This window comes from Pelophylax lessonae (genome assembly GCF_965119305.1).
Source record: "Pelophylax lessonae genome assembly, chromosome: 12".
Classification (NCBI taxonomy): Eukaryota; Metazoa; Chordata; class Amphibia; order Anura; family Ranidae; genus Pelophylax; species Pelophylax lessonae.
In genome coordinates this window covers 223,645,264-223,672,327 of record NC_138779.1, presented here as the reverse complement: position 1 = coordinate 223,672,327, position 27,064 = coordinate 223,645,264, and the positions used below count along the sequence as shown (strand labels likewise).

The 27,064-nt window shown below is 54.9% G+C and overlaps 1 protein-coding gene across 5 annotated transcripts in view; it reads left to right on the top strand.

Annotated features, from left to right (window-relative positions):
* The first annotated feature begins 2,087 nt into the window (after positions 1-2,087).
* Positions 2,088-27,064, top strand: part of PLEKHM2 (pleckstrin homology and RUN domain containing M2) — a 40,233-nt gene continuing 15,256 nt past the window's right edge. For 2 of the 5 annotated variants that reach the window (XM_082273092.1, XM_082273089.1), the window contains exons 1-7: positions 2,088-2,225; positions 16,330-16,436; positions 17,283-17,392; positions 18,188-18,287; positions 18,382-18,469; positions 23,395-23,581; positions 24,120-24,179. In XM_082273092.1, the coding sequence (XP_082129218.1) occupies positions 2,166-2,225; positions 16,330-16,436; positions 17,283-17,392; positions 18,188-18,287; positions 18,382-18,469; positions 23,395-23,581; positions 24,120-24,179 (712 nt within the window). In that variant the 5' untranslated portion in view covers positions 2,088-2,165. The remainder of the gene's footprint in view (positions 2,226-16,329; positions 16,437-17,282; positions 17,393-18,187; positions 18,288-18,381; positions 18,470-23,394; positions 23,582-24,119; positions 24,180-27,064) is intronic. The other 3 variants (XM_082273093.1, XM_082273091.1, XM_082273090.1) reach the window with 2 other exon arrangements.

Genomic DNA, 27,064 nt, shown 5'->3' with positions numbered 1-27,064 from the left:
TAGCAAGGAGCACCTAATAAAGGGGGTCCAACCCACTACTAGCAAGGAGCACCTAATAAAGGGGGTCCAACCCGCTACTAGCAAGGAGCACCTAATAAAGGGGGTCCAACCCGCTACTAGCAAGGAGCACCTAATAAAGGGGGTCCAACCCGCTACTAGCAAGGAGGACCTAATAAAGGGGGTCCAACCCACTACTAGCAAGGAGGACCTAATAAAGGGGGTCCAACCCGCTACTAGCAAGGAGCACCTAATAAAGGGGGTCCAACCCACTACTAGCAAGGAGCACCTAATAAAGGGGGTCCAACCCGCTACTAGCAAGGAGGACCTAATAAAGGGGGTCCAACCTGCTACTAGCAAGGTGCACCTAATAAAGGGGGTCCAACCCGCTACTAGCAAGGAGCACCTAATAAAAGGGGTCCAACCCGCTACTAGCAAGGAGCACCTAATAAAGGGGGTCCAACCCACTACTAGCAAGGAGCACCTAATAAAGGGGGTCCAACCCGCTACTAGCAAGGAGCACCTAATAAAGGGGGTCCAACCCGCTACTAGCAAGGAGCACCTAATAAAGGGGGTCCAACCCGCTACTAGCAAGGAGGACCTAATAAAGGGGGTCCAACCCACTACTAGCAAGGAGGACCTAATAAAGGGGTCCAACCCACTACTAGCAAGGAGCACCTAATAAAAGGGGTCCAACCCGCTACTAGCAAGGAGGACCTAATAAAGGGGGTCCAACCCACTACTAGCAAGGAGGACCTAAAAAAGGGGTCCAACCCACTACTAGCAAGGAGCACCTAATAAAAGGGGTCCAACCCGCTACTAGCAAGGAGGACCTAATAAAGGGGGTCCAACCCGCTACTAGCAAGGAGGACCTAATAAAGGGGTCCAACCCACTACTAGCAAGGAGCACCTAATAAAAGGGGTCCAACCCGCTACTAGCAAGGAGGACCTAATAAAGGGGGTCCAACCCGCTACTAGCAAGGAGGACCTAATAAAGGGGGTCCAACCCGCTACTAGCAAGGAGGACCTAATAAAGGGGGTCCAACCCGCTACTAGCAAGGAGGACCTAATAAAGGGGTCCAACCCACTACTAGCAAGGAGCACCTAATAAAAGGGGTCCAACCCGCTACTAGCAAGGAGGACCTAATAAAGGGGGTCCAACCCACTACTAGCAAGGAGGACCTAAAAAAGGGGTCCAACCCACTACTAGCAAGGAGCACCTAATAAAAGGGGTCCAACCCGCTACTAGCAAGGAGGACCTAATAAAGGGGGTCCAACCCGCTACTAGCAAGGAGGACCTAATAAAGGGGTCCAACCCACTACTAGCAAGGAGCACCTAATAAAAGGGGTCCAACCCGCTACTAGCAAGGAGGACCTAATAAAGGGGGTCCAACCCGCTACTAGCAAGGAGGACCTAATAAAGGGGGTCCAACCCGCTACTAGCAAGGAGGACCTAATAAAGGGGGTCCAACCCGCTACTAGCAAGGAGGACCTAATAAAGGGGGTCCAACCCGCTACTAGCACGGAGGACCTAATAAAGTGGCCGTATATTATATATACCACGATGATGATATATCCTCCAGCATACACTGACACCCCGATCTATGGATATTGGGGGACAGTCCTCACACCGCTCTCCTCTACTACAAGATATACAACCCAATAACCCCAGGGGGGCGCTGTGTGCATCCACATACAGGGTGTACTGACTTTTGTTGCCAGCGGTTTAGACATTAATGGCTGTGTGTTGAGTTATTTTGAGAGGACAGTAAATTTACACTGTTATACAAGCTGTACACTCACTACTTTACATTGTAGTCACATGGGAGGGGTGTACTTACTTTTGGGAGATACTGTATATAAATATAGTAAGGGAGCAGAGAGTATATATATATATATATAGGGAGAGGGGAGGGGAGGGATATACTGTATATCGCTATTATTGTGTATCGCATGCAGCCAGGACGGGGCGGTACTGTGACAGTCGCTCCACCCACGTCCCTGGTAACCCCGCCCCTCCTCTGTACAAGCATACCCCGCCCCCTCCACCAGCGCTCACTTCACTGATATTAGCATGTCTCCGCCCCTGGAATACAGTGACCCCGCCCCATGTCCCGGCAGGCAGCGCGCGGAGTGTCCGGGGGTCACATGACGGCCGGTGAGGGCGGATGGATCCCCGGGAGGTGAAGGACCGAATCCTGGAGAATATCAACCTGTCCGTGAAGAAGGTGAGAGACCCGGAGAGAGGGGGAGGGGAGGGACACCCCGAGAATTACTAAACCTCATAGACTATCACTGTATATACCCCTCCCCCCCCAATATATACCCCTCCCCCCAATATCTACCCCCCTCCCTCCCCCCAATATCTACCCCAATATACCCCTCCCCCATCATACACCCCAATATATACCCCTCCCTCATCATACACCCCCCTCCCCCCAATATACACCCCAATATCTACCCCTCCCCCCAATATCTACCCCTCCCCCATCATACACCCCAATATACCCCCCTCCCCCATAATACCCCAATATACTCCCCTCCCCCCCAATATACACACTGCTCCCCCCATCATACACCCCCCCAATATACACCCTAATATACACCCCTCCCCCCAATATCTACCCCTCCCCCATCATACACCCCAATATACACCCCAATATACCCCTCCCCCCATCATACACCCCAATATACCCCTCCCCCCATCATACACCCCAATATACCCCTCCCCCCATCATACACCCCAATATACCCCTCCCCCATCATACACCCCAATATACCCCTCCCCCATCATACACCCCAATATACCCCTCCCCCATCATACACCCCAATATACACCCCCTTTCTTCACTATATACCCCCTCCCCCATCATATACTGCAATATATATACTCCTCCCCCCTTTATAATGTATGCCCCAAAATTACACCCCTCCCCCTCATATACTGCACTATGTACTCCAAGCTTCCCCCCCTCATATTATATACCCCTTCCCCACCAGACACCCCAATATATACCCCTCCCCCCCTCCTTCCCTGTGCTGAGTTCCCGGGTCTGTACACCCGCTGTGCCCATTATGAGGGGTTCCCTCCATCCCTGTGCTGAGTTCCTGGGTCTGTACCCCCGCTGTGCCCATTATGAGGGGTTCCCCCATCCCTGTGCTGAGTTCCTGGGTCTGTACACCGCTGTGCCCATTATGAGGGGTTCCTCCATCCCTGTGCTGAGTACCCGGGTCTGTACACCCGCTGTGCCCATTATGAGGGGTTCCCACCATCCCTGTGCTGAGTTCCTGGGTCTATACACCCGCTGTGCCCATTATGAGGGGTTCCCCCCCATCCCTGTGCTGAGTTCCTGGATCTGTACACCCGCTGTGCCCATTATGAGGGGTTCCCCCATCCCTGTGCTGAGTTCCTGGGTCTGTACCCCCGCTGTGCCCATTATGAGGGGTTCCTCCATCCCTGTGCTGAGTTCCGGGGCTGTGATGGGGAGATCTGTGGTGTGGGGGAGGAGTCTCTGTAGTGGATGACCAGGAATAGCCCCATGTGGTGACCCCGGGGGCCTCTAGAGAGGTTGGAGATCGTTGTGTTTGAAGGGGCAGTTTTGTGCTGAGTGCTCGGTATGTGGTCTCCGGGTGGGGGTTGGGGGTCTCTCAGGTTGTGGCCTCCGGGGGGTCTGCGATGTCACTGGATACAAGATGTCTCTGTCACCTGGTCACTTGGATTGGACACTGCTTCTTTAGTACTACAACTCCCAGCAGAGCCAGGCTGAGCCAGGAGAGTGCAGAGAATTATTTATTACAGAGCGGTGTGGTTGTATTATTACCCCCCCCCCCCCCCCCATGTCCCATCCTCCTATATATATGCTGCTAGAGAAACAAAGGGCCGAGTGTTTGGATTATACGGCGTCCTCTCTATAGGTAGAATAAAACTTGGCACCTGACCGGCACACCACAAGGATCAACTGTGGAACGGGCCAGGCACGCCGAGAGGATCAACTGTGGAATGGGCCAGGCACATGGCGGGGATCAACTGTGGAACGGGCCAGGCTCACCGCGAGGATCAACTGTGGAACGGGCCAGGCACACCGCGAGGATCAACTGTGGAACAGGCCAGGCACACGGCGGGGATCAACTGTGGAACGGGCCAGGCTCACCGCGAGGATCAACTGTGGAACGGGCCAGGCACACGGCGGGGATCAACTGTGGAACGGGCCAGGCTCACCGCGAGGATCAACTCTGGAACGGGCCAGGCACACCGCGAGGATCAACTGTGGAACAGGCCAGGCACACGGCGGGGATCAACTGTGGAACGGGCCAGGCTCACCGCGAGGATCAACTGTGGAACGGGCCAGGCACACGGCGGGGATCAACTGTGGAACGGGCCAGGCTCACCGCGAGGATCAACTGTGGAACGGGCCAGGCACACCGCGAGGATCAACTGTGGAACAGGCCAGGCACACGGCGGGGATCAACTGTGGAACGGGCCAGGCTCACCGCGAGGATCAACTGTGGAACAGGCCAGGCACACGGCGGGGATCAACTGTGGAACGGGCCAGGCTCACCGCGAGGATCAACTGTGGAACGGGCCAGGCACACGGCGGGGATCAACTGTGGAACGGGCCAGGCTCACCGCGAGGATCAACTGTGGAACGGGCCAGGCACACGGTGAGGACCAACTGTGGAACGGGCCAGGCACACGGCGAGGATCAACTGTGGAACGGGCCAGGCACACGGTGAGGACCAACTGTGGAACGGGCCAGGCACACGGTGAGGATCAACTGTGGAACGGGCCAGGCACACGGTGAGGACCAACTGTGGAACGGGCCAGGCACACGGCGAGGATGAAATGTGGAACGGACCTCATTGTCTCCATATCCCACCCCTCCCTCCTACCTTACCTCTACCTGTGGCCCTACTCCTCCCCAATCCTATCCTCCTCTCCATAATTCATTGGTCCTGTAACCCACCAATCCTCCAGACCTAATGATCTTCATTCCCCACCCTTCCCTCAGCCCCAGTTGTCTCCGCCCCCCACTGATTCCTATGGACCCCCCAGCACGATGGATCTCCTCCCCGTCATTAAGCTGTGTGACACCAGCTGTGTACTTGTTGGTTGCATCACTTTCCGTGTGACTCGTCCTAGTAAACAACATCTGCTTCTAAGGAGCCGGAGCCCGGCAACGCCTGCCAATGAACTCCCATCAGATCCCGTATCCAGCCCATCAGAGGGGGTCACACCACGCAGAGGCATTCCAGCCCATCAGAGGGGGTCACCCCACGCAGAGGCATTCCAGCCCATCAGAGGGGGTCACACCATGCGGAGATATGGCTGGAGGGAATACGGTCGTTGGATGTGCTGGGGGTCGGCTGGAGGGAATACGGCCGGCGGACATGCTGGGGGTCGGCTGGAGGGAATACGGCCGGTGGATGTGCGGGGGGTCGGCTGGAGGGAATACGGCCGGCGGATGTGCTGGGGGTCGGCTGGAGGGAATACGGCCGGCGGACATGCTGGGGGTCGGCTGGAGGGAATACGGCCGGTGGATGTGCTGGGGGTCGGCTGGAGGGAATACGGCCGGCGGATGTGCTGGGGGTCGGCTGGAGGGAATACGGCCGGCGGATGTGCTGGGGGTCGGCTGGAGGGAATACGGCCGGTGGATGTGCGGGGGGTCGGCTGGAGGGAATACGGCCGGTGGATGTGCTGGGGGTCGGCTGGAGGGAATACGGCCGGTGGATGTGCTGGGGGTCGGCTGGAGGGAATACGGCCGGTGGATGTGCGGGGGGTCGGCTGGAGGGAATACGGCCGGCGGATGTACTGGGGGTCGGCTGGAGGGAATACGGCCGGCGGACGTGCTGGGGGTCGGCTGGAGGGAATACGGCCGGTGGACGTGCTGGGGGTCGGCTGGAGGGAATACGGCCGGTGGATGTGCTGGGGGTCGGCTGGAGGGAATACGGCCGGTGGATGTGCGGGGGGTCGGCTGGAGGGAATACGGCCGGCGGACATGCTGGGGGTCGGCTGGAGGGAATACGGCCGGTGGATGTGCTGGGGGTCGGCTGGAGGGAATACGGCCGGTGGATGTGCGGGGGGTCGGCTGGAGGGAATACGGCCGGCGGATGTGTGGGGGGTCGGCTGGAGGGAATACGGCCGGTGGATGTGTGGGGGGTCGGCTGGAGGGAATACGGCCGGCGGATGTGTGGGGGGTCGGCTGGAGGGAATACGGCCGGCGGATGTGTGGGGGGTCGGCTGGAGGGAATACGGCCGGTGGATGTGCTGGGGGTCGGCTGGAGGGAATACGGCCGGTGGATGTGCGGGGGGTCGGCTGGAGGGAATACGGCCGGCGGATGTGCTGGGGGTCGGCTGGAGGGAATACGGCCGGTGGATGTGTGGGGGGTCGGCTGGAGGGAATACGGCCGGTGGATGTGCTGAGGGTCGGCTGGAGGGAATACGGCCGGTGGATGTGCGGGGGGTCGGCTGGAGGGAATACGGCCGGCGGATGTGCTGGGGGTCGGCTGGAGGGAATACGGCCGGTGGATGTGTGGGGGGTCGGCTGGAGGGAATACGGCCGGTGGATGTGCTGAGGGTCGGCTGGAGGGAATACGGCCGGTGGATGTGCGGGGGGTCGGCTGGAGGGAATACGGCCGGCGGACATGCTGGGGGTCGGCTGGAGGGAATACGGCCGGTGGATGTGTGGGGGGTCGGCTGGAGGGAATACGGCCGGTGGATGTGCTGAGGGTCGGCTGGAGGGAATACGGCCGGTGGATGTGTGGGGGGTCGGCTGGAGGGAATACGGCCGGTGGATGTGCTGAGGGTCGGCTGGAGGGAATACGGCCGGTGGATGTGCTGGGGGTCGGCTGGAGGGAATACGGCCGGCGGATGTGCTGGGGGTCGGCTGGAGGGAATACGGCCGGCGGACGTGCTGGGGGTCGGCTGGAGGGAATACGGCCGGTGGATGTGCTGAGGGTCGGCTGGAGGGAATACGGCCGGTGGATGTGCTGGGGGTCGGCTGGAGGGAATACGGCCGGCGGATGTGCTGGGGGTCGGCTGGAGGGAATACGGCCGGCGGACGTGCTGGGGGTCGGCTGGAGGGAATACGGCCGGTGGATGTGCTGGGGGTCGGCTGGAGGGAATACGGCCGGTGGATGTGCGGGGGGTCGGCTGGAGGGAATACGGCCGGCGGACGTGCTGGGGGTCGGCTGGAGGGAATACGGCCGGTGGATGTGCTGGGGGTCGGCTGGAGGGAATACGGCCGGCGGACGTGCTGGGGGTCGGCTGGAGGGAATACGGCCGGTGGATGTGCTGGGGGTCGGCTGGAGGGAATACGGCCGGTGGATGTGCTGGGGGTCGGCTGGAGGGAATACGGCCGGCGGATGTGCTGGGGGTCGGCTGGAGGGAATACGGCCGGCGGATGTGCTGGGGGTCGGCTGGAGGGAATACGGCCGGCGGATGTGCGGGGGGTCGGCTGGAGGGAATACGGCCGGCGGATGTGCTGGGGGTCGGCTGGAGAGAATACGGCCGGCGGATGTGCGGGGGGTCGGCTGGAGGGAATACGGCCGGCGGATGTGCTGGGGGTCGGCTGGAGGGAATACGGCCGGCGGATGTGCTGGGGGTCGGCTGGAGGGAATACGGCCGGCGGATGTGCGGGGGGTCGGCTGGAGGGAATACGGCCGGTGGATGTGCTGGGGGTCGGCTGGAGGGAATACGGCCGGCGGATGTGCTGGGGGTCGGCTGGAGGGAATACGGCCGGCGGATGTGCGGGGGGTCGGCTGGAGGGAATACGGCCGGTGGATGTGCTGGGGGTCGGCTGGAGGGAATACGGCCGGCGGATGTGCTGGGGGTCGGCTGGAGGGAATACGGCCGGCGGATGTGCGGGGGGTCGGCTGGAGGGAATACGGCCGGTGGATGTGCTGGGGGTCGGCTGGAGGGAATACGGCCGGCGGATGTGCTGGGGGTCGGCTGGAGGGAATACGGCCGGCGGATGTGCGGGGGGTCGGCTGGAGGGAATACGGCCGGTGGATGTGCTGGGGGTCGGCTGGAGGGAATACGGCCGGCGGATGTGCTGGGGGTCGGCTGGAGGGAATACGGCCGGCGGATGTGCGGGGGGTCCGCTGTCATAGAAGTTCACTACAAAACCGAATCTGCAGAAGACTCTTCTCTATCATTCAGTTGTTCGCTGAACCCGGTGAATTGTCGCGGTCTCCCCACCATGCGGGATCGATCGTTTTCCAAAAACGTGTGTGTGTATATATATAATAGCCACTTATGATGGAAATTCACTTGCAAACTCAGATTTTTACCTTTTTCCGAATACAGAGGTGACATCATCCCTGTGCTGTACATAGCCTGAGCAGGGTTGTGGGAGGGGCTTAGCAGGCTCCACCCACTACGGGAGAGGGTGGCGACAAGACCAGTCACCCTGAATAAGGGGAGAGAGATGAGCTGGGGGAGGGGCTCAGCAGGCTCCACCCACTACGGGAGAGGATGGCGACAAGACCAGTCACCCTGCATAAGGAGAGAGAGCAGAGCTAGGGGAGGGGCTCAGCAGGCTCCACCCACTACAGGAGGGGAGACAAGACCAGTCACCCTGCACAAGGAGAGGGGGCAGCAGTGGGCGGTCTTTATTACAGGAAGTCTCACATTGGATTCCTGCACAGATCTGGAAGAAGATTCCGGAAGTCACATGACCGATGGATTTATTATCAGATTTTATGGTTTATTGCAGCCTGCGCTGTAATCCTAAATAATAATCTATCCGGCATGGTTGGCCCCTGTGGTCAGAGTTCTCCCTCCTTGTTGGGTGATCATAAAAAAGGCCGGCAGTGGTTTTATGTCTGCGTCTCTCCCTGCGGGGGGGGGGACCCTTTACACCCCCCTCCCGGTGTACGCCGTGTAATCAGCTGAGGCCCAATCCGGCCCTTTAAGTCTCCTCTGCCATGTGGTCTCGTGACTGCAGCTGTTGTGGTGAGAAGTTCCTTATTCTGGGTCGGTGTGACCAATCGGAACACGTCGTCATGTGTGAGCTCACCGTCTGCCGGCCTGACCCCCCCCCCCCCCCCCATATATAATATATACCATTATTATTCCTTCTATTCCCTGCCTCCCCCCCCCCCATATAATATATACTATTATTATTCCTGGCCCCCCCCCCCCAATATATAATATATACCATTATTATTCCTCTTATTCCCTGCCCCCCCCCATATAATATATACTATTATTATTCCTTCTATTCCTGCCCCCCCCCCAATATATAATATATACCATTATTATTCCTCTTATTCCCTGCCCCCCCATATAATATATAATATTATTATTCATGGCCCCCCCCCTATATAATACATTTATTATTCCTTCTATTCCATGCCCCCCCCCATATAATATTTACCACTATTATTCCTGGACAGACACCCCCATATATATATATATACCATTTATTATTATTCCTGGCCTGTCCCCCCCCCCCAATATATAATATATACCATTATTATTCCTCTTATTCCCTGCCCCCCCCATATAATATATAATATTATTATTCATGGCCCCCCCCCCTATATAATACTTTTATTATTCCTTCTATTCCATGCCCCCCCCCATATAATATTTACCACTATTATTCCTGGACAGACACCCCATATATATATATACCATTTATTATTATTCCTGGCCTGTCCCCCCCAATATATAATATATACCATTATTATTCCTTCTATTCCATGCCCCCCCCCATATAATATATACTATTATTATTCCTGCCCCCCCCTATATAATATATACCATTATTATTCCTTCTATTCCATGCCCCCCCCCCATATAATATATACCATTATTATTCCTCTTATTCCAGCCCCCCCCCCCAATATAATATATACTATTATTATTCCTTCTATTCCATGCCCCCCCCATATAATATATTCTATTATTATTCCTGCCCCCCCCTATATAATATATACCATTATTATTCCTTCTATTCCATGCCCCCCCCCCATATAATATATACCATTATTATTCCTCTTATTCCAGACCCCCCCATATATATTATATACCATTATTATTCCTTCTATTCCAGGCCTGCCCCCCCCTATATATAATATATACAATTATTGTGCCTCTTATTCCAGGCCCCCCCCCCCCATATATTATATACCATTTTTATTCCTGTTGTGTGTTCTGGGTTCCCCCCCTGAGGGGTGGGGGTGTGCCGGGTTCCCCCCCCATGTGTGTGATGGGTCCCCCCCACTCCAGTCAGATTATCCAATCAGCACCTCTTATTACCAGCTGTGTGTACAGTGGGGGGCGCCCTGACTGGCCTTCATGTGATTGGATTGCTGTGATTGGCTGTGTTGGGTTACGTTGTTGTTGGTCGGAATCCTATAAATGGCAGTCAGGTTGGGATCTGCATGGAGTTTGCATGTTCTCCTCCTGTGCAGGGTTTCCTCCCGCAATCCACAGACATGCTGGGAGGATAATTGGCTCCACTCTAAATGGTCTCCAATATGTCAGTTCGGGATCTTAGATTGTAAGCTCCTTGGGCCAGGGAATGATGTGAATTTGCTGTAAGGATTTTCTCTCTGGCCACACCCGGATTGTCACATAAATAGTTTCGTAATGTCAGACCTGATGAACCAGCTTGGCGTCTCCAGTCAGCGCACAGCCATGGCGGGGAGACGGAGGAGGAGGTTGCTGCTGTTCTGTTTGGCTCCGTGTGATCGCAGTGCAATTATAGCGACCCAAACACCGGAGCGCGGTGCCGCCATCACCTGGTGCTCCGTACAGCCAATGACAGGCAGCCGGCTGCAGACATCTGCAAGCGCATCCCGGAGTGTACATCCACGTGGGTCCAATGCAAGGACATCCCAGGGTGTACATCCACGTGGGTCCAATGCAAGGACATCCCGGAGTGTACATCCACGTGGGTCCAATGCAAGGACATCCCGGAGTGTTCATCCATGTGGGTCCAATGCATGGACATCCCGGGGTGTACATCCACGTGGGTCCAATGCATGGACATTCCGGGGTGTACATCCACGTGGGTCCAATGCATGGACATCCCGGGGGTGTACATCCACGTGGGTCCAATGCATGGACATTCCGGGGTTGTACATCCATGTGGGTCCAATGCAAGGACATCCCGGAGTGTTCATCCATGTGGGTCCAATGCAAGGACATCCCGGAGTATACATCCACGTGGGTCCAATGCAAGGACATCCCGGAGTGTACATCCACGTGGGTCCAATGCAAGGACATCCCGGAGTGTTCATCCATGTGGGTCCAATGCATGGACATTCCGGGGTGTACATCCACGTGGGTCCAATGCATGGACATCTCGGGGTGTACATCCACGTGGGTCCAATGCAAGGACATCCCGGAGTGTTCATCCATGTGGGTCCAATGCAAGGACATCCCGGAGTATACATCCACGTGGGTCCAATGCAAGGACATCCCGGAGTGTACATCCACGTGGGTCCAATGCAAGGACATCCCGGAGTGTTCATCCATGTGGGTCCAATGCATGGACATTCCGGGGTGTACATCCACGTGGGTCCAATGCATGGACATCTCGGGGTGTACATCCACGTGGGTCCAATGCAAGGACATCCCGGAGTGTACATCCACGTGGGTCCAATGCAAGGACATCCCGGAGTGTACATCCACGTGGGTCCAATGCAAGGACATCCCGGAGTGTTCATCCATGTGGGTCCAATGCATGGACATTCCGGGGTGTACATCCACGTGGGTCCAATGCATGGACATCTCGGGGTGTACATCCACGTGGGTCCAATGCAAGGACATCCCGGAGTGTACATCCACGTGGGTCCAATGCAAGGACATCCCGGAGTGTTCATCCATGTGGGTCCAATGCATGGACATCCCGGGGTGTACATCCACGTGGGTCCAATGCATGGACATCTCGGGGTGTACATCCACGTGGGTCCAATGCAAGGACATCCCGGAGTGTACATCCACGTGGGTCCAATGCAAGGACATCCCGGAGTGTACATCCACGTGGGTCCAATGCAAGGACATCCTGGAGTGTACATCCACGTGGGTCCAATGCAAGGACATCCTGGAGTGTACATCCACGTGGGTCCAATGCAAGCGCATCCCGGAGTGTACATCCACGTGGGTCCAATGCATGGATATCTCGGGGTGTACATCCACGTGGGTCCAATGCAAGGACATCCCGGAGTGTACATCCACGTGGGTCCAATGCAAGGACATCCTGGAGTGTACATCCACCTGGGTCCAATGCATGGATATCTCGGGGTGTACATCCACGTGGGTCCAATGCAAGGACATCCCGGGTGTACATCCACGTGGGTCCAATGCATGGACATCTCGGGGTGTACATCCACGTGGGTCCAATGCATGGACATCCCGGGGTGTACATCCACGTGGGTCCAATGAAAGAGCATCCCGGAGTATACATCCACGTGGGTCCAATGCAAGGACATCTCGGGGTGTACATCCACGTGGGTCCAATGCATGGACATCCCGGGGTGTACATCCACGTGGGTCCAATGAAAGAGCATCCCGGAGTATACATCCACGTGGGTCCAATGCAAGGACATCTCGGGGTGTACATCCACGTGGGTCCAATGCATGGACATCCCGGGGTGTACATCCACGTGGGTCCAATGCATGGACATCCCGGGGGTGTACATCCACGTGGGTCCAATGCAAGCGCATCCTGGAGTGTACATCCACGTGGGTCCAATGCAAGGACATCCCAAAGTGTACATCCACGTGGGTCCAATGCAGACAAACTGCGCCCCCATCCATTGCCTGCTCCCCAATGGATATACACTCCCAATGTGCTTGTCCATGTCATTGCCTGCATGGAGCTGCTGTGCCTCCTGTGCAGATGTACAGATCAGTACAGCCATGTGAATGAAGCCCCGTCCTGGTAAGGCTCCAATCACATCGGTACAACTCCAGAGTCACAACTTTGGATCAGGGATTCACCGAAGCATCGACCGTGTTCCAGCACTATAGTCCCTTTATTCTGGAGCAAGTCCAGGCCTGGCACCCCTCCCCCCCATATTATTATTCCTCTCATTCCAGGCCTGCCCAAACCCCCCCCATATATAATATATACCATTATTATACCTCCATGCTGGGAGGATAATTTGGGGGTGGGTTAAGGTTGCAGCACAATGAGGAGACCAGAGACCTCTGATGTAGTTGGGGCTCTGTGATCCACCATCATGCGGTCTCTGTACATGGGGGAGGGATGCCAAGACCAGTGATGTCCGTGTGAGATGACCAGATGGGGGGGTCTCTCGTACATCGGGGGGGGGGGGTCTCTGCGTCTCTCGTACATGGGGGGGGTCTCTGCGTCTCTCGAACATGGGGGGGGGTCTCTGCGTCTCTCATACATCGGGGGGTCTCTGCGTCTCTCGTACATGGGGGGGTCTCTGCGTCTCTCGAACATGGGGGGGGGGTCTCTGCGTCTCTCATACATGGGGGGGTATCTGCATCTCTCGTACATCGGGGGGGGGTCTCTGCGTCTCTCATACATCGGGGGGGGTCTCTGCGTCTCTCGTACATGGGGGGGGGGGGTCTCTGCGTCTCTCGTACATCTGGGGGGGGGTATCTGCATCTCTCGTACATCGGGGGGGGGGGGTCTCTGCGTCTCTCATACATTGGTGGGGGGTCTCTACGTCTCTCGTACATTGGGGGGGTCTCTGCGTCTCTCGTACATCGGGGGGGTCTCTGCATCTCTCGTACATCGGGGGGGGGGGTCTCTGCGTCTCTCGTACATCGGGGGGGGGGGTCTCTGCGTCTCTCGTACATGGGGGGGGGTCTCTGCGTCTCTCGTACATGGGGGGGGGTCTCTGCGTCTCTCGTACATGGGGGGGGGGGGTCTCTGCGTCTCTCGTACATCGGGGGGGGGGGGGTCTCTGCGTCTCTCGTACATGGGGGGGGTCTCTGCGTCTCTCGTACATCGGGGGGGGGGGGGTCTCTGCGTCTCTCGTACATGGGGGGGGTCTCTGCGTCTCTCGTACATCGGGGGGGGTCTCTGCGTCTCTCGTACATGGGGGGGGGGGTCTCTGCGTCTCTCGTACATGGGGGGGGTCTCTCGAACATGGGGGGTGTTTCTGCGTCTCTCATACATCGGGGAGACCAGAGACCTCTGATGTAGTTGGGACTCTGTGATCCACCATCATGCGGTCTCTGTACATGGGGGAGGGATGCCCAGACCAGTGATGTCCGTGTGAGATGACCAGATGGGGGGGGGGGGTCTCTGCGTCTCTCGTACATCGGGGGGGGGGGGGGGGGTGTCTCTGCGTCTCTCGTACATGGGGGGGGGTCTCTGCGTCTCTCGTACATGGGGGGGGGTCTCTGCGTCTCTCGTACATGGGGGGGGTCTCTGCGTCTCTCGAACATGGGGGGGGTCTCTGCGTCTCTCATACATCGGGGGGGGTCTCTGCGTCTCTCATACATCGGGGGGGTCTCTGCGTCTCTCGAACATGGGGGGGGTCTCTGCGTCTCTCATACATCGGGGGGGGGGTCTCTGCGTCTCTCGTACATCTGGGGGGGGTCTCTGCTTCTCTCGTACATGGGGGGGGGGTCTCTCGAACATGGGGGGGTGTTTCTGCGTCTCTCATACATCGGGGGGGGGGGGGGTCTCTGCGTCTCTCGTACATGGGGGGGGGGTCTCTGCGTCTCTCGTACATCTGGGGGGGGTATCTGCGTCTCTCGTACATGGGGGGGGGTCTCTGCGTCTCTCGTACTTGGGGGGGGGGGGGGGTCTCTGCGTCTCTCGTACATGGGGGGTCTCTGCGTCTCTCGTACATAGGGGGGGGGTCTCTGCGTCTCTCGTACATAGGGGGGGGGTCTCTGCGTCTCTCGTACATGGGGGGGGGTCTCTGCGTCTCTCGTACATGGGGGGGGGGGTCTCTGCGTCTCTCATACATCGGGGGGGGGGTCTCTGCGTCTCTCGTACATGGGGGGGGGGGGGTCTCTGCGTCTCTCGTACATTGGGGGGGGTCTCTGCGTCTCTCGTACATGGGGGGGTCTCTGCGTCTCTCGTACATGGGGGAGGGGTCTCTGCGTCTCTCATACATCGGGGGGGGGGTCTCTGCGTCTCTCGTACATGGGGGGGGTCTCTGTGTCTCTCGTACATCGGGGGGGGGTCTCTGCGTCTCTCGTACATGGGGGGGTCTCTGCGTCTCTCATACATCGGGGGGGGGGTCTCTGCGTCTCTCTACATCGGGGGGGGGGTCTCTGCGTCTCTCGTACATGGGGGGGGTCTCTGCGTCTCTCGTACATGGGGGGGGGTCTCTGCATCTCTCGTACATGGGGGGGGGGGTCTCTGTGTCTCTCGTACATGGGGGGGGGTCTCTGCGTCTCTCGTACATTGGGGGGGGGGTCTCTGCGTCTCTCATACATGGGGGGGGTCTCTGCGTCTCTCATACATTGGGGGGGGGTCTCTGCGTCTCTCGTACATGGGGGGGTGGTCTCTGCGTCTCTCATACATTGGGGGGGGTCTCTGCGTCATACATGGGGGGGGTCTCTGCGTCTCTCGTACATGGGGGGGGGGTCTCTGTGTCTCTCGTACATGGGGGGGTCTCTGCGTCTCTCGTACATGGGGGGGGGGGGTCTCTGTGTCTCTCGTACATGGGGGGGGTCTCTGCGTCTCTCGTACATTGGGGGGGGTCTCTGCGTCTCTCATACATGGGGGGGGGGGGTCTCTGCGTCTCTCATACATTGGGGGGGGGGTCTCTGCGTCTCTCGTACATGGGGGGGGGGGTCTCTGCATCATACATGGGGGGGTCTCTGCGTCTCTCGTACATGGGGGGGGTCTCTGTGTCTCTCGTACATGGGGGGGGGTCTCTGCGTCTCTCGTACATGGGGGGGGGGGTCTCTGCGTCTCTCATACATTGGGGGGGGGTCTCTGCGTCTCTCGTACATGTAGGGGGTCTCTGCGTCTCTCGTACATGGGGGGGGGGTCTCTGCGTCTCTCATACATTGGGGGGGGGTCTCTGCGTCTCTCGTACATGGGGGGGTGGTCTCTGCGTCTCTCATACATGGGGGGGGTCTCTGCGTCTCTCATACATTGGGGGGGGGGGTCTCTGCGTCTCTCATACATTGGGGGGGGGTCTCTGCGTCTCTCATACATTGGGGGGGGGGTCTCTGCGTCTCTCATACATTGGGGGGGTCTCTGCATCTCTCATACATGGGGGGGGTCTCTGCGTCTCTCATACATGGGGGGGGGGGTCTCTGCGTCTCTCATACATGGGGGGGGTCTCTGCGTCTCTCATACATTGGGGGGGGTCTCTGCATCTCTCATACATGGGGGGGGTCTCCGCCTCTCCTGACCTCTCTTCTCTTCTCAGTTACAGAGTTACTTTGCCGCATGTGAGGATGAGACGCCCGCCATTCGTAACCACGACCGCGTCCTGCAGAGGCTCTGCGAACACCTGGACCACGCGCTGCTCTACGGGTGAGACTCCCTGACCAATCACGCTTCAGCTTTCACCATCCGTGGTCTTATACTGCCCCTCCCACTACTGACATGGCTGCAGCCCCGACCTCACCCTTCACTGCCAAGATAAATCTTCTGGAAGTGAATTGCGCGGTCATGCAACGCTGCACACAAATTACATTTATATCATTTTTTTCACACACGGCTTTCTTTTGGTTCTATTTGATCACCACTGCGGTTTTTATTTTTTTTTGCGATCTAGATAAAAAAAAAAGACAGAAAATTTGGGGGGGGGGGGACATTTTTTTCCACTTTCTGATATAAAACCAATTAAAAAAAAAAACATTTTAAAAATCAAATTTCTTCTTTCATTTTAGCCAAAATGTATTCTGCTAGATGAAAAAAATCCCAATAAGTGTAAATGAATTGGTTTTGCATCGGGGGGGGGAGGGGATTTTATTTAATTTGCTTATAAAAAGTCTCCATTTAATCCACCCTGGTTTGCATGAAATGTACGGCGTCTACAAAGTATCATATACTGGATTTATTTATTTCACTACTGATGATGGTGATCAGAGACTTTTATTGGAACTGTGATAGTGCGGCGGACAGTTTGACACTAACTAACACTGGGGGGGAGGGGGGGACGGACTTACTGCCACTGACATCACCAGTGACACTAATACAGTGATCAGTGCTAGCACTGTACACATTGACCCGGTTTGTTTTCAACCCCTTTAACACTGGATAGGTGACGGGTTCACTTTATACGATAATTTCCGCTCTAAGCTCCTCCCCCTTTATGATTGTATGGAAGACACAGACAGACCAACACTAAGTGCTCTCCGCTCTCCTCCCCCGCAGGTTACAGGACATCTCCTCCGGGTACTGGGTGCTGGTCGTTCATTTTACCCGCAGGGAGGCCGTGAAACAAATCGAGGAACAGCAGCATGTGGCCACTCTCCTGGGCCGCAGTGAGTAACATCAGTCTCTGTACCAGAGGAGCTTACACTCTAATATCCCCTCCCCCACAGTCACATCAGTCTCTGTACCAGAGGAGCTTACACTCTAATATCCCCCCAGAGGCGCTTACACTCTAATATCCCCCCAGAGGAGCTTACACTCTAATATCCCCCCAGAGGAGCTTACACTCTAATGTCCCCTCCCCCACACAGTCACATCAGTCTCTGTACCAGAGGAGCTTACACTCTAATGTCCCCTCCCCCCCCCACATCAGTCTCTGTACCAGAGGAGCTTACACTCTAATGTCCCCTCCCCCACAGTCACATCAGTCTTTGTATCAGAGGAGCTTACACTCTAATGTCCCCTCCCCCACAGTCACACCAGTCTCTGCACCAGAGGAGCTTACACTCTAATGTCCCCTCCCCCCACAGTCACATCAGTCTCTGTACCAGAGGAGCTTACACTCTAATGTCCCCTCCCCCACAGTCACATCAGTCTCTTCACCAGAGGAGCTTACACTCTAATATCCCCTCCCCCCACAGTCACATCAGTCTCTTCACCAGAGGAGCTTACACTCTAATGTCCCCTCCCCCCACAGTCACATCAGTCTCTTCACCAGAGGAGCTTACACTCTAATGTCCCCTCCCCCACAGTCACACATTATTGTACATTTCTATAGCTCTGTTGTGTAGTGTAGTACAGAGCTGGCGGTTGGGGTAGGGAGGGGGGGGGGCGGGGTTGATTCTGATTGGCTCGGATGTTCTCTGTAGGGTCTCTTGTGTTATTCCTATCCATGTTCCCGGCAGGTCGGGCCTGGCTCTATCTGGCGCTCAATGAGAATTCCCTGGAGAGTTACCTGAGGTTGTTCCAGGAGAATCAAAGTCTGTTACAGAAATATTACTACAAGTAAGTGCCGCCCCCCCCCCCCCCAAATCTCCCCACCCCCCTCCCGGAACCTCTTTCTGCCTCATCCTCTGCATTCCCCTCCCCTTTGTTCTAGGAACGCCCTGGTGTGCAGCCATGACCATCTCACCCTCTTCCTCACCCTCGTCTCTGGTCTGGAATTTATCCGATTCGAGCTGGAGCTGGTGAGTAGATGGATGGATGTGTGTGATTCTATGGGGGGGGTTCTGGATGTGTGTGATTCTATGGGGGGTTCTGGATGTGTGTGATTCTATGGGGGGTTCTGGAAGGCTTCTTTTACACTGGAGGTTTAGCTGTGGTTGGAGGACACCGGGGCATCACCCTGCCCCTCTGCTGGCAGCATGTCCGGCCCCCTCTGCTGGCAGCATGTCCGGCCCCCTCTGCTGGCAGCATGTCCGTCCCCTCTGCTGGCAGCATGTCCGTCCCCTCTGCTGGCAGCATGTCCCGGCGTCGCCCCCTCTGCTGGCAGCATGTCCGGCCCCCTCTGCTGGCAGCATGTCCGTCCCCTCTGCTGGCAGCATGTTCGGGCCCCCTCTGCTGGCAGCATGTCCGGCCCCCTCTGCTGGCAGCACGTCCGGCCCCCTCTGCTGGCAGCATGTCCGTCCCCTCTGCTGGCAGCATGTCCGTCCCCTCTGCTGGCAGCATGTCCGGCCCCTCTGCTGGCAGCATGTCCGGCCCCTCTGCTGGCAGCATGTCCGGCTGGAGGAATGCCCGGGACACAAACAGCCAGCACCCCAAGTGTCCATCCCTGGGTGTATCCCACCAATTCCACCAGCTAAACGCCGGAGCCTCAGCCACTGGGGATAAACCAGGAGGATCAATTGACCAATCTTCCTTCTGTGTTCTAGGGCAGTGGTCCTCAACCCTGGCCTACAGGGCCCACTAACAGGCCAGATTTTAAGTATTAACTTGGGGAGATGCAGACTAGAGTACTGCAATCACTGAGCAGCAAATGATATCACCTGGGATGTATTTCAGTTATCTTGAAAATCTGGCCTGTTAGTGGGCCCTGTAGGCCAGGGTTGAGGACCACTGCTCTAGGGGGTTGTGCCTAATTGGGGCTTATAATCTGTTTGTTCTCCACTGAGGGACACATTGAGGTATGGTGCTGCCTACAGGAGGCTTGGACACTGGCAAACTAACAATGCCAGCCAGCCCCTCACTTTTCCCAGCATGCTTCAGTTCTGTAATAAGCGGTACTGAAGGCATGACCATAGACCTGTGGGACCGGTTTCCCTCAATGGACTCCAAAGAAAGGTTTTATGGTGAGTACAACCATGATTGTCCTCCTTGTCCATTGCAGCACCCAAGTTATTATCTGTTGGGTTATGGTGCTGCCTTCGGGAGGATTGGACACTGGCAAAAAAACTATAGGCCAGCTCAGGAGGACCCACCCCTTTTCCCAGCATGCTTCAGTTTTGTAAGGAATCGTACGGAGAGTAGGACCATAGACACAAAGGAGTGGGACCGGTGTACCTCAATGGACTCCAGGAAAAGGGTTTTATGGTAAGTACGATCTTTGTCCTTCTCCATTGCAGCACTCCAGTCATTAAAGTGGAAATTTACCCTCCAGGACGTGTTGCCTCCCATCCACCCCTCCTCTCCTCCACTACAGAAATTGGGCATTTTTTTTTCTTGTCCTTTAATTTTTGTAAAAATGACCTGGCCTGCCCCCCCTCCCCTGTGCACGTCATTCATCTAGACCAGGGGTCTTCAAACTATGGCCCTCCAGTTGTTCAGGAACTACAAGTCATGTCTGTGAATATCAGAGTTTTGCAGTGTCTCATGGGATGTGTAGTTCCGCAACAGCTGGAGGGCCGTAGTTTGAGGATCGCTGATCTAGACGAATGACCCACACTTACCCGCATCGCCTCCTGGGATATGTACATTGCATAGCCCTTCAGAGGGAAAGGAGGAGGTGGCAGGGCCAGACGGCGTGTCATCAGTCAACCTGGAAGAGCTGGCAGCTTACCGATGACATCACAGAAGATGACGGCGTGGGACTTAGGGGGGTGCAGAGAAGAAGCGGATCTCAACAGGACAATGCTGGATCCACTGGGCGGTTGAATACCTTAAATGTGCAGGACCTGCAGACAGATAAGTGGGGGTAAGAAATAAAAAGGGGGGGGGTAAGAAAAAAAAAAAAGGGGGGGCTAGGTAATGTAAAGTTCCCTTTTTAACTGGTGGCACATCCAAAATCAGCCCAAGCAAGATGTGGAAAACTGCAAACAACCGCTATCGGGCCCAATGTAAACGAGGACTGGGGACTGTCTGGAGTCGTCTGAGGGACCAATCCCCAAAGCTGGCACCAAATAAGGCCAAAACCACCACTTGGTAAGAACTAACTCTACGAGGAGAAGATGGAGAACTATGCCTGAGGAATAAGATAGAGGTTACTGCGAAGAATGTCATAACACCGCAGAAGACACCAGCCAGACCAGAAGTGGGAAGCCGGTAAACCGTATCCAACCCAAGAGCCATGACGAGGAAAAACTAGAACCTGACCCATGGTCAACAAGTAGGAGAACCCCCCCCCCTCATTAGGAATTATAACCCAGCAGAGAATTCCCAGTAGAATGAAGACCAAAAATTGGTGTAAAAAAAAAAAAAATGGGGCCATAAGCCCCAACTGGCCCAATCCAAAGGATCCAGGAACGCAGAGGAACTCTATGTTCTAAAGACTACTGAAGAAGACCTATACCTCGAACAAACCAATGGGGAAAATCCCGAACATGACTCTTCAGAGAAAATGATAAAGATATCAGAAGCAAAATGGATGGACTGTTCCAAGAGTTGAGGACGACCTCCATCCCCCTAGGACACGAGTAAGACACCATAAACCTCTTTTCTTGGAGTCCATTGAAGGACACTGGTCCCACTACTTTTGTGTCTATGGTCATGCTCCTGATACCGCTTCTTACAAAACTAAGGAATTCTGGGTAGAGGAGGGGTTATCCTGGGGATGGTCTACAGCAGGGATATGCAAACTGTGGCCCTCCAGCTGTTGCAAAACTATAAGTCCCATCATGCCTCTGACTGTAGGTGTTATATTTGTGGCTGTCAAAGTCTTGCTATGCCTCATGGGACTTGTAGTTCCGCAACATCTGGAGGGCCAAGGTTTGCATATCCCTGGTCTACAGTTTTGTTTGCCAGTGTCCAATCCTACTGTAGGTGGCGATATAAACCTGGCAGGTAATGACTTCCACGTACCTTCAATAATAATAACAAATAAATGTTTTGTCCCCACAATGATACATTGATATTCTATTCCAGTATGAGTGAGTATAGGATAAACTCTACACTGCATGCTTCTAGAATGATCACTCCACCCTGGCAGCTCGTTATCCACAACTCATTAAAGTAGCTCACCGGCCGCTTGTCTGTTTCCCTCACCACTGACTCGGTAGTCTAGTAATGGGCAGGGAGGTCTTTTGGGTGTTGTGATGCAGAGACTGATTACATACAGGGCGAGGACTAAACTTTTTATAGCTGCTGTTTAAATACCAGGAAAGATGAGACACAATGTAGCACAGAAACACTGCGGAAGTTGGTATGGGGAGTACTGATTTGGAGATTGGGAGGGGGGGCGGAGTACTGATTTGGAGATTGGGAGGGGGGGCGGAGTACAGATTTGGAGATTGGGAGGGGGCGGAGTACAGATTTGGAGATTGGGAGGGGGGCGGAGTACAGATTTGGAGATTGGGAGGGGGGCGGAGTACAGATTTGGAGATTGGGAAGGGGGCGGAGTACAGATTTGGAGATTGGGAGGGGGTGGAGTACAGATTTGGAGATTGGGAGGGGGGCGGAGTACAGATTTGGAGATTGGGGGGGCGGAGTACAGATTTGGAGATTGGGGGGGCGGAGTACAGATGAGGCATTAAGGGAGTATGATGTAAAGAAAATGTATATAGACATGGCGGGTTCAAGGATGATCAGCCAGTATCAACACACATAATAGTATATAAAAATTATAAATTTATTATTGAATCCTAAAAATTACACTCTCATGTATCAATAATTACAAAGTAACAAAAATGTAAAGCTCACATCGAAGACAAATGGTTTGTATCACATGAGTCTACGTGTTTTGCAGTCACACCGCTTATTCAGGACTGCATTTCAAGTGTAGCAGATACTATACATGTACAAATCAAAAGACTGCATTAAAAAACAAAGGTTTTGTTATGTTCCCTATGATATTTACAGTTCTCCTTTGATTTGTAGAGTGAAGTTTGTACATGTATAGTATATGCTACACCTAAAATGCAGTCCTGAGGAAGCGGTGTGACTGCGAAACACGTAGACTCAGCAAGCGATACAAACCATTTGTCTTCGATGTGACTTTTATAGTTTTAATATATTATAATTATTGATACGCGAGTACTTTCTATGATTCTAAAATAAACGTATATTTTTTTTTTATATACTAATCTGTTTGTGTTGATACTGATTGGTCATCCTTGAACACCCCGTGCCTTCATGTGTTTTCTATACTTCACGTTTGAGTGTTTTGGGGTGATGACCATTTGGTTTATGGTCCAATTGGCAGAGGGATATACCCCCTTTTCTCCAGGATTTCTTATTGCTGTTTTAAAGATGAGGGCATGGCGATTGGGAGATGGGGGGCGTGGCGATTGGGAGATGGGGGGGCGTGGCGATTGGGAGATGGGGGGCGTGGCGATTGGGAGATGGGGGCGTGGCGATTGGGAGATGGGGGGCGTGGCGTTTGGGAGATGGGGGGCGTGGCGATTGGGAGGCGATTGGGAGATGAGGGCGTGGTGATTGGGAGGCGATTGGAAGATGAGGATGTGGTGATTGGGAGGCGATTGGGAGATGAGGATGTGGTGATTGGGAGATGAGGACCTGGTGATTGGGAGGCGATTGGGAGAGAAGTGCGTGGCGATTGGGAGGCGATTGGGGGATGAGGGCGTGGTGATTGGGAAGTGATTGGGAGAGGAGGGCGTGGCGATTGTGGGATGAGAGCGTGGGGATCCTTTCTATTTCCTGCAGTAGCATTGAGAATCTGGTTGTTTCCATATAATGAACCGTTAATGTGATGGTGTTTTTCTGGTTAATGGTTGCCCTCTAGGACGTCCCGTACTTGGATTTGGCTCCATACATGCCTGAATACTACAAACCGCAGTACCTCCTGGATTTTGAGGACCGCCTCCCCAGCAACACCCGCGGTTCTGACAGCCTGTCCCTCAATTCCTTCAACTCCATAAACTCCGCCAACCTAGAGTGGGACGACAGCGCCATCGCACCCTCCAGTGAAGGTACGGGCCTCTCCATACAATGCTGGCCTCCATAGTGAGTGGTGGAGTCTCAGGCGATGTCCGAGTCCTCCAGGGATTTACAGAGGTCCTATTATTTGCAGTATCCCTGGTACAGCTCAGGGGTCCGCCACTGTCCCCATCTCAGCTCCTCCCAAACCAGTCAACATACCATAATAGTTGCACCGTTGGGCATAAATATAACTTTATTGTTCCAGTACTGTTAAGAACACTTCATTTGGCTTCTCTTTGATGCATTTGCCCCCCGCCCCCCCCCCCCCCCCCCCCGGGGGATTGTGCAGCTTCCTATTATGTTATGTTAACAGAACTGAAATCATGTTACCCCCCCTCTTCCTTAAAAGTTCAGATGGGCTGTAAGGAGAACAAACATCTGTTTTGGGGGGTCCATAAAATGACATACTGACCTGTCCGCCACTAGGGGGCACTGTATTGTATATTGCCACACACAGAACATGGTGCGGTAACACGCCGTCTGCAGCGACTGTTTCTAACCCGGCTGTTTTGTCCCCGGTCTCTGTAGATTATGATTTTGGAGATGCTTACCCTGCAGCGCGGTCCGTGCCCAGCACAGACTGGGAAGGTGGGAACAGCCATATTGCTTTATTGCCTCCTCCTGACTTCTCCCCTTCCTTCTTCCTTCTCTGTCCTGTATGTACCTGACTCCATCCTGAACTGAACAACATGACTCTACCTCCACCCACAACTGTCTGTGGCCTTCTGCCACCCCCTCCTATATATCCAACAGTTGTCCTCCACTCCTCGTACCTCCACCCACAACTGTCTGTGGCCCCTCTGCTATCACCTCCTATATATCCAACAGTTATCCTCCACTCCTCGTACCTCCACCCAGAACTGTCTGTTCCTCCCCCTCCTATATATCCAACAGTTGTCCTCCACTCCTCGTACCTCCACCCAGAACTGTCTTTGGCCCTCTGCTATCACCTCCTATATATCCAACAGTTATCCTCCACTCCTCGTACCTCTACCCAGAACTGTCTGTGGCCCTCTGCTATCACCTCCTATATATCCAACAGTTATCCTCCACTCCTCGTACCTCCACCCAGAACTGTCTGTTCCTCCCCCTCCTATATACCCAACAGTTGTCCTCCACTCCTCGTACCTCCACCCAGAACTGTCTGTGGCCTTCTGCCTTCACCTCCTATATATCCAACAGTTGTCCTCCACTCCTCGTACCTCCACCCAGAACTGTCTGTGGCCCTCTGCCTTCACCTCCTATATATCCAACAGTTGTCCTCCACTCCTCGTACCTCCACCCAGAACTGTCTGTGGCCTTCTGCCTTCACCTCCTATATATCCAACAGTTGTCCTCCACTCCTCGTACCTCCACCCAGAACTGTCTGTGGCCTTCTGCCTTCACCTCCTATATATCCAACAGTTATCCTCCACTCCTCGTACCTCTACCCAGAACTGTCTGTGGCCCTCTGCTATCACCTCCTATATATCCAACAGTTATCCTCCACTCCTCGTACCTCCACCCAGAACTGTCTGTTCCTCCCCCTCCTATATACCCAACAGTTGTCCTCCACTCCTCGTACCTCCACCCAGAACTGTCTGTGGCCTTCTGCCTTCACCTCCTATATATCCAACAGTTGTCCTCCACTCCTCGTACCTCCACCCAGAACTGTCTGTGGCCCTCTGCCTTCACCTCCTATATATCCAACAGTTGTCCTCCACTCCTCGTACCTCCACCCAGAACTGTCTGTGGCCTTCTGCCTTCACCTCCTATATATCCAACAGTTGTCCTCCACTCCTCGTACCTCCACCCAGAACTGTCTGTGGCCTTCTGCCTTCACCTCCTATATATACAACAGTTGTCCTCCACTCCTCGTACCTCCACCCAGAACTGTCTGTGGCCCTCTGCCGTCTTCTCCTATCTTTCTAACTGTTGTCCCCTTTCATTGTACCTTCAACCAGAACTGTCTTTGGCCCTCTGCCACCCCTTCCTATATACCCAACAGTTCTGGGTGGAGGTAAGGGGAGTGGAGGACAACTGTTGGGTATATAGGAGGGGGTGGCAGAGGGCCAAAGACAGTTCTGGGTGAGGGTACGAGGAGTGGAGGACAACTGTTAGAGATATAGGAGGGGGTGGCAGGGGGCCACAGATAATGCAGGGTGGAGGTACGAGGAGTGAAGGACAACTGTTGGGTATGTAGGAGGTGATGGCAGAGGGCCCCAGACAGTTCTGGTTGAAGGTACAATGAAAGGGGGGCAACAGTTAGAAAGATAGGAGAAGACGGCAGGGGGCCACAGACAGTTCTGGGTGGAGGTACGAGGAGTGCAGGACAACTGTTGTTATCTCTAACTGTTGTGCTCCACTCCTCGTACCCTCACCAAGAGCTGTCTGTGGCCCCCTGCCGTCACCTCCTATCTCTCTAACTGTTGTCCCCTCTTATTGTACCTCCACCCAGCATTGTCTGTGGCCCTCTGCCACCACCTCCTATATCTCTAACAGTTGTCCTCCACTCCTCCTCCAACCAGAACTGTCTTTGTTCCTCTGCCATCACCTCCTAAATCTCTGGCTATTGTCCCCCACTCCTCGTACCTCCAACCATAACTGTCTGTGGTCCTGCGCCATCACCTCCTATATACCTAACAGTTGTCCCCCACTCCTCGTACCTCCACCCAGCATTGTCTGTGGCCCTCTGCTCCTCTATACATAACAGATCTCCTCCACTCCTCCTAGTGATGACCCTTCGATACATGAGGCCCATTGGTCCTCCTCTGTCCTTATCCCCCTACTCACTTCTGCTTTAGTTTGTGAAATGAGAACTGTCTGTGTTGCCCTGCAGAGACTCTACTTTGCATTCTCACTTGTCAGTTGCAGTGTATCCACAGACAGTTCTTATTTCAGATACTAATCCCATCACCTTGAAGTGATTTCTTTTGTGTGTACATTTACACCCCTTCTTCCTTCCCTTCTGCATTTAACCCCCCCCCCCCCCCCCGGCTTTCCTCACGTTCTCTTCTGTGTTTTGTCACCTACCACCCCCTACCCGCACGCTGCCTCTGATTGGCTCGGTAACCTCGGTAACCACCTAACACGTGACAATGCTGCAGATTCTGATTGCATGGGCTGAGATTTCTCACCTATCCCGGGAATCAATTCTATGTCAGGGGTCCCCTCCTCTGTACCCCTCACTAGAACCCCCTCCAACTTATCATACCTTATATTTACTATATGGCCAATGGTTTGTGGTCACCTGACCCTCCCACCTATAGGAGCTCATCCATCCTCCGATTCCAAAACCATGGCCATAGAAATGAAGATGACTCCCCCCCCCCCCCCCCCCTTAATCTGGATCTCACAGTCCCCTCCTCCTCCTCTATAATTCTGTTATCGCTAATTGAGACGTTCTCGTGGTTTGTGTTCTCCTCATTAACCAGCTGACCTACTAACCTCCCCGTGCGGGCTGTGCCTGGGCGTCTGCCTTTGTTTTCTTTATG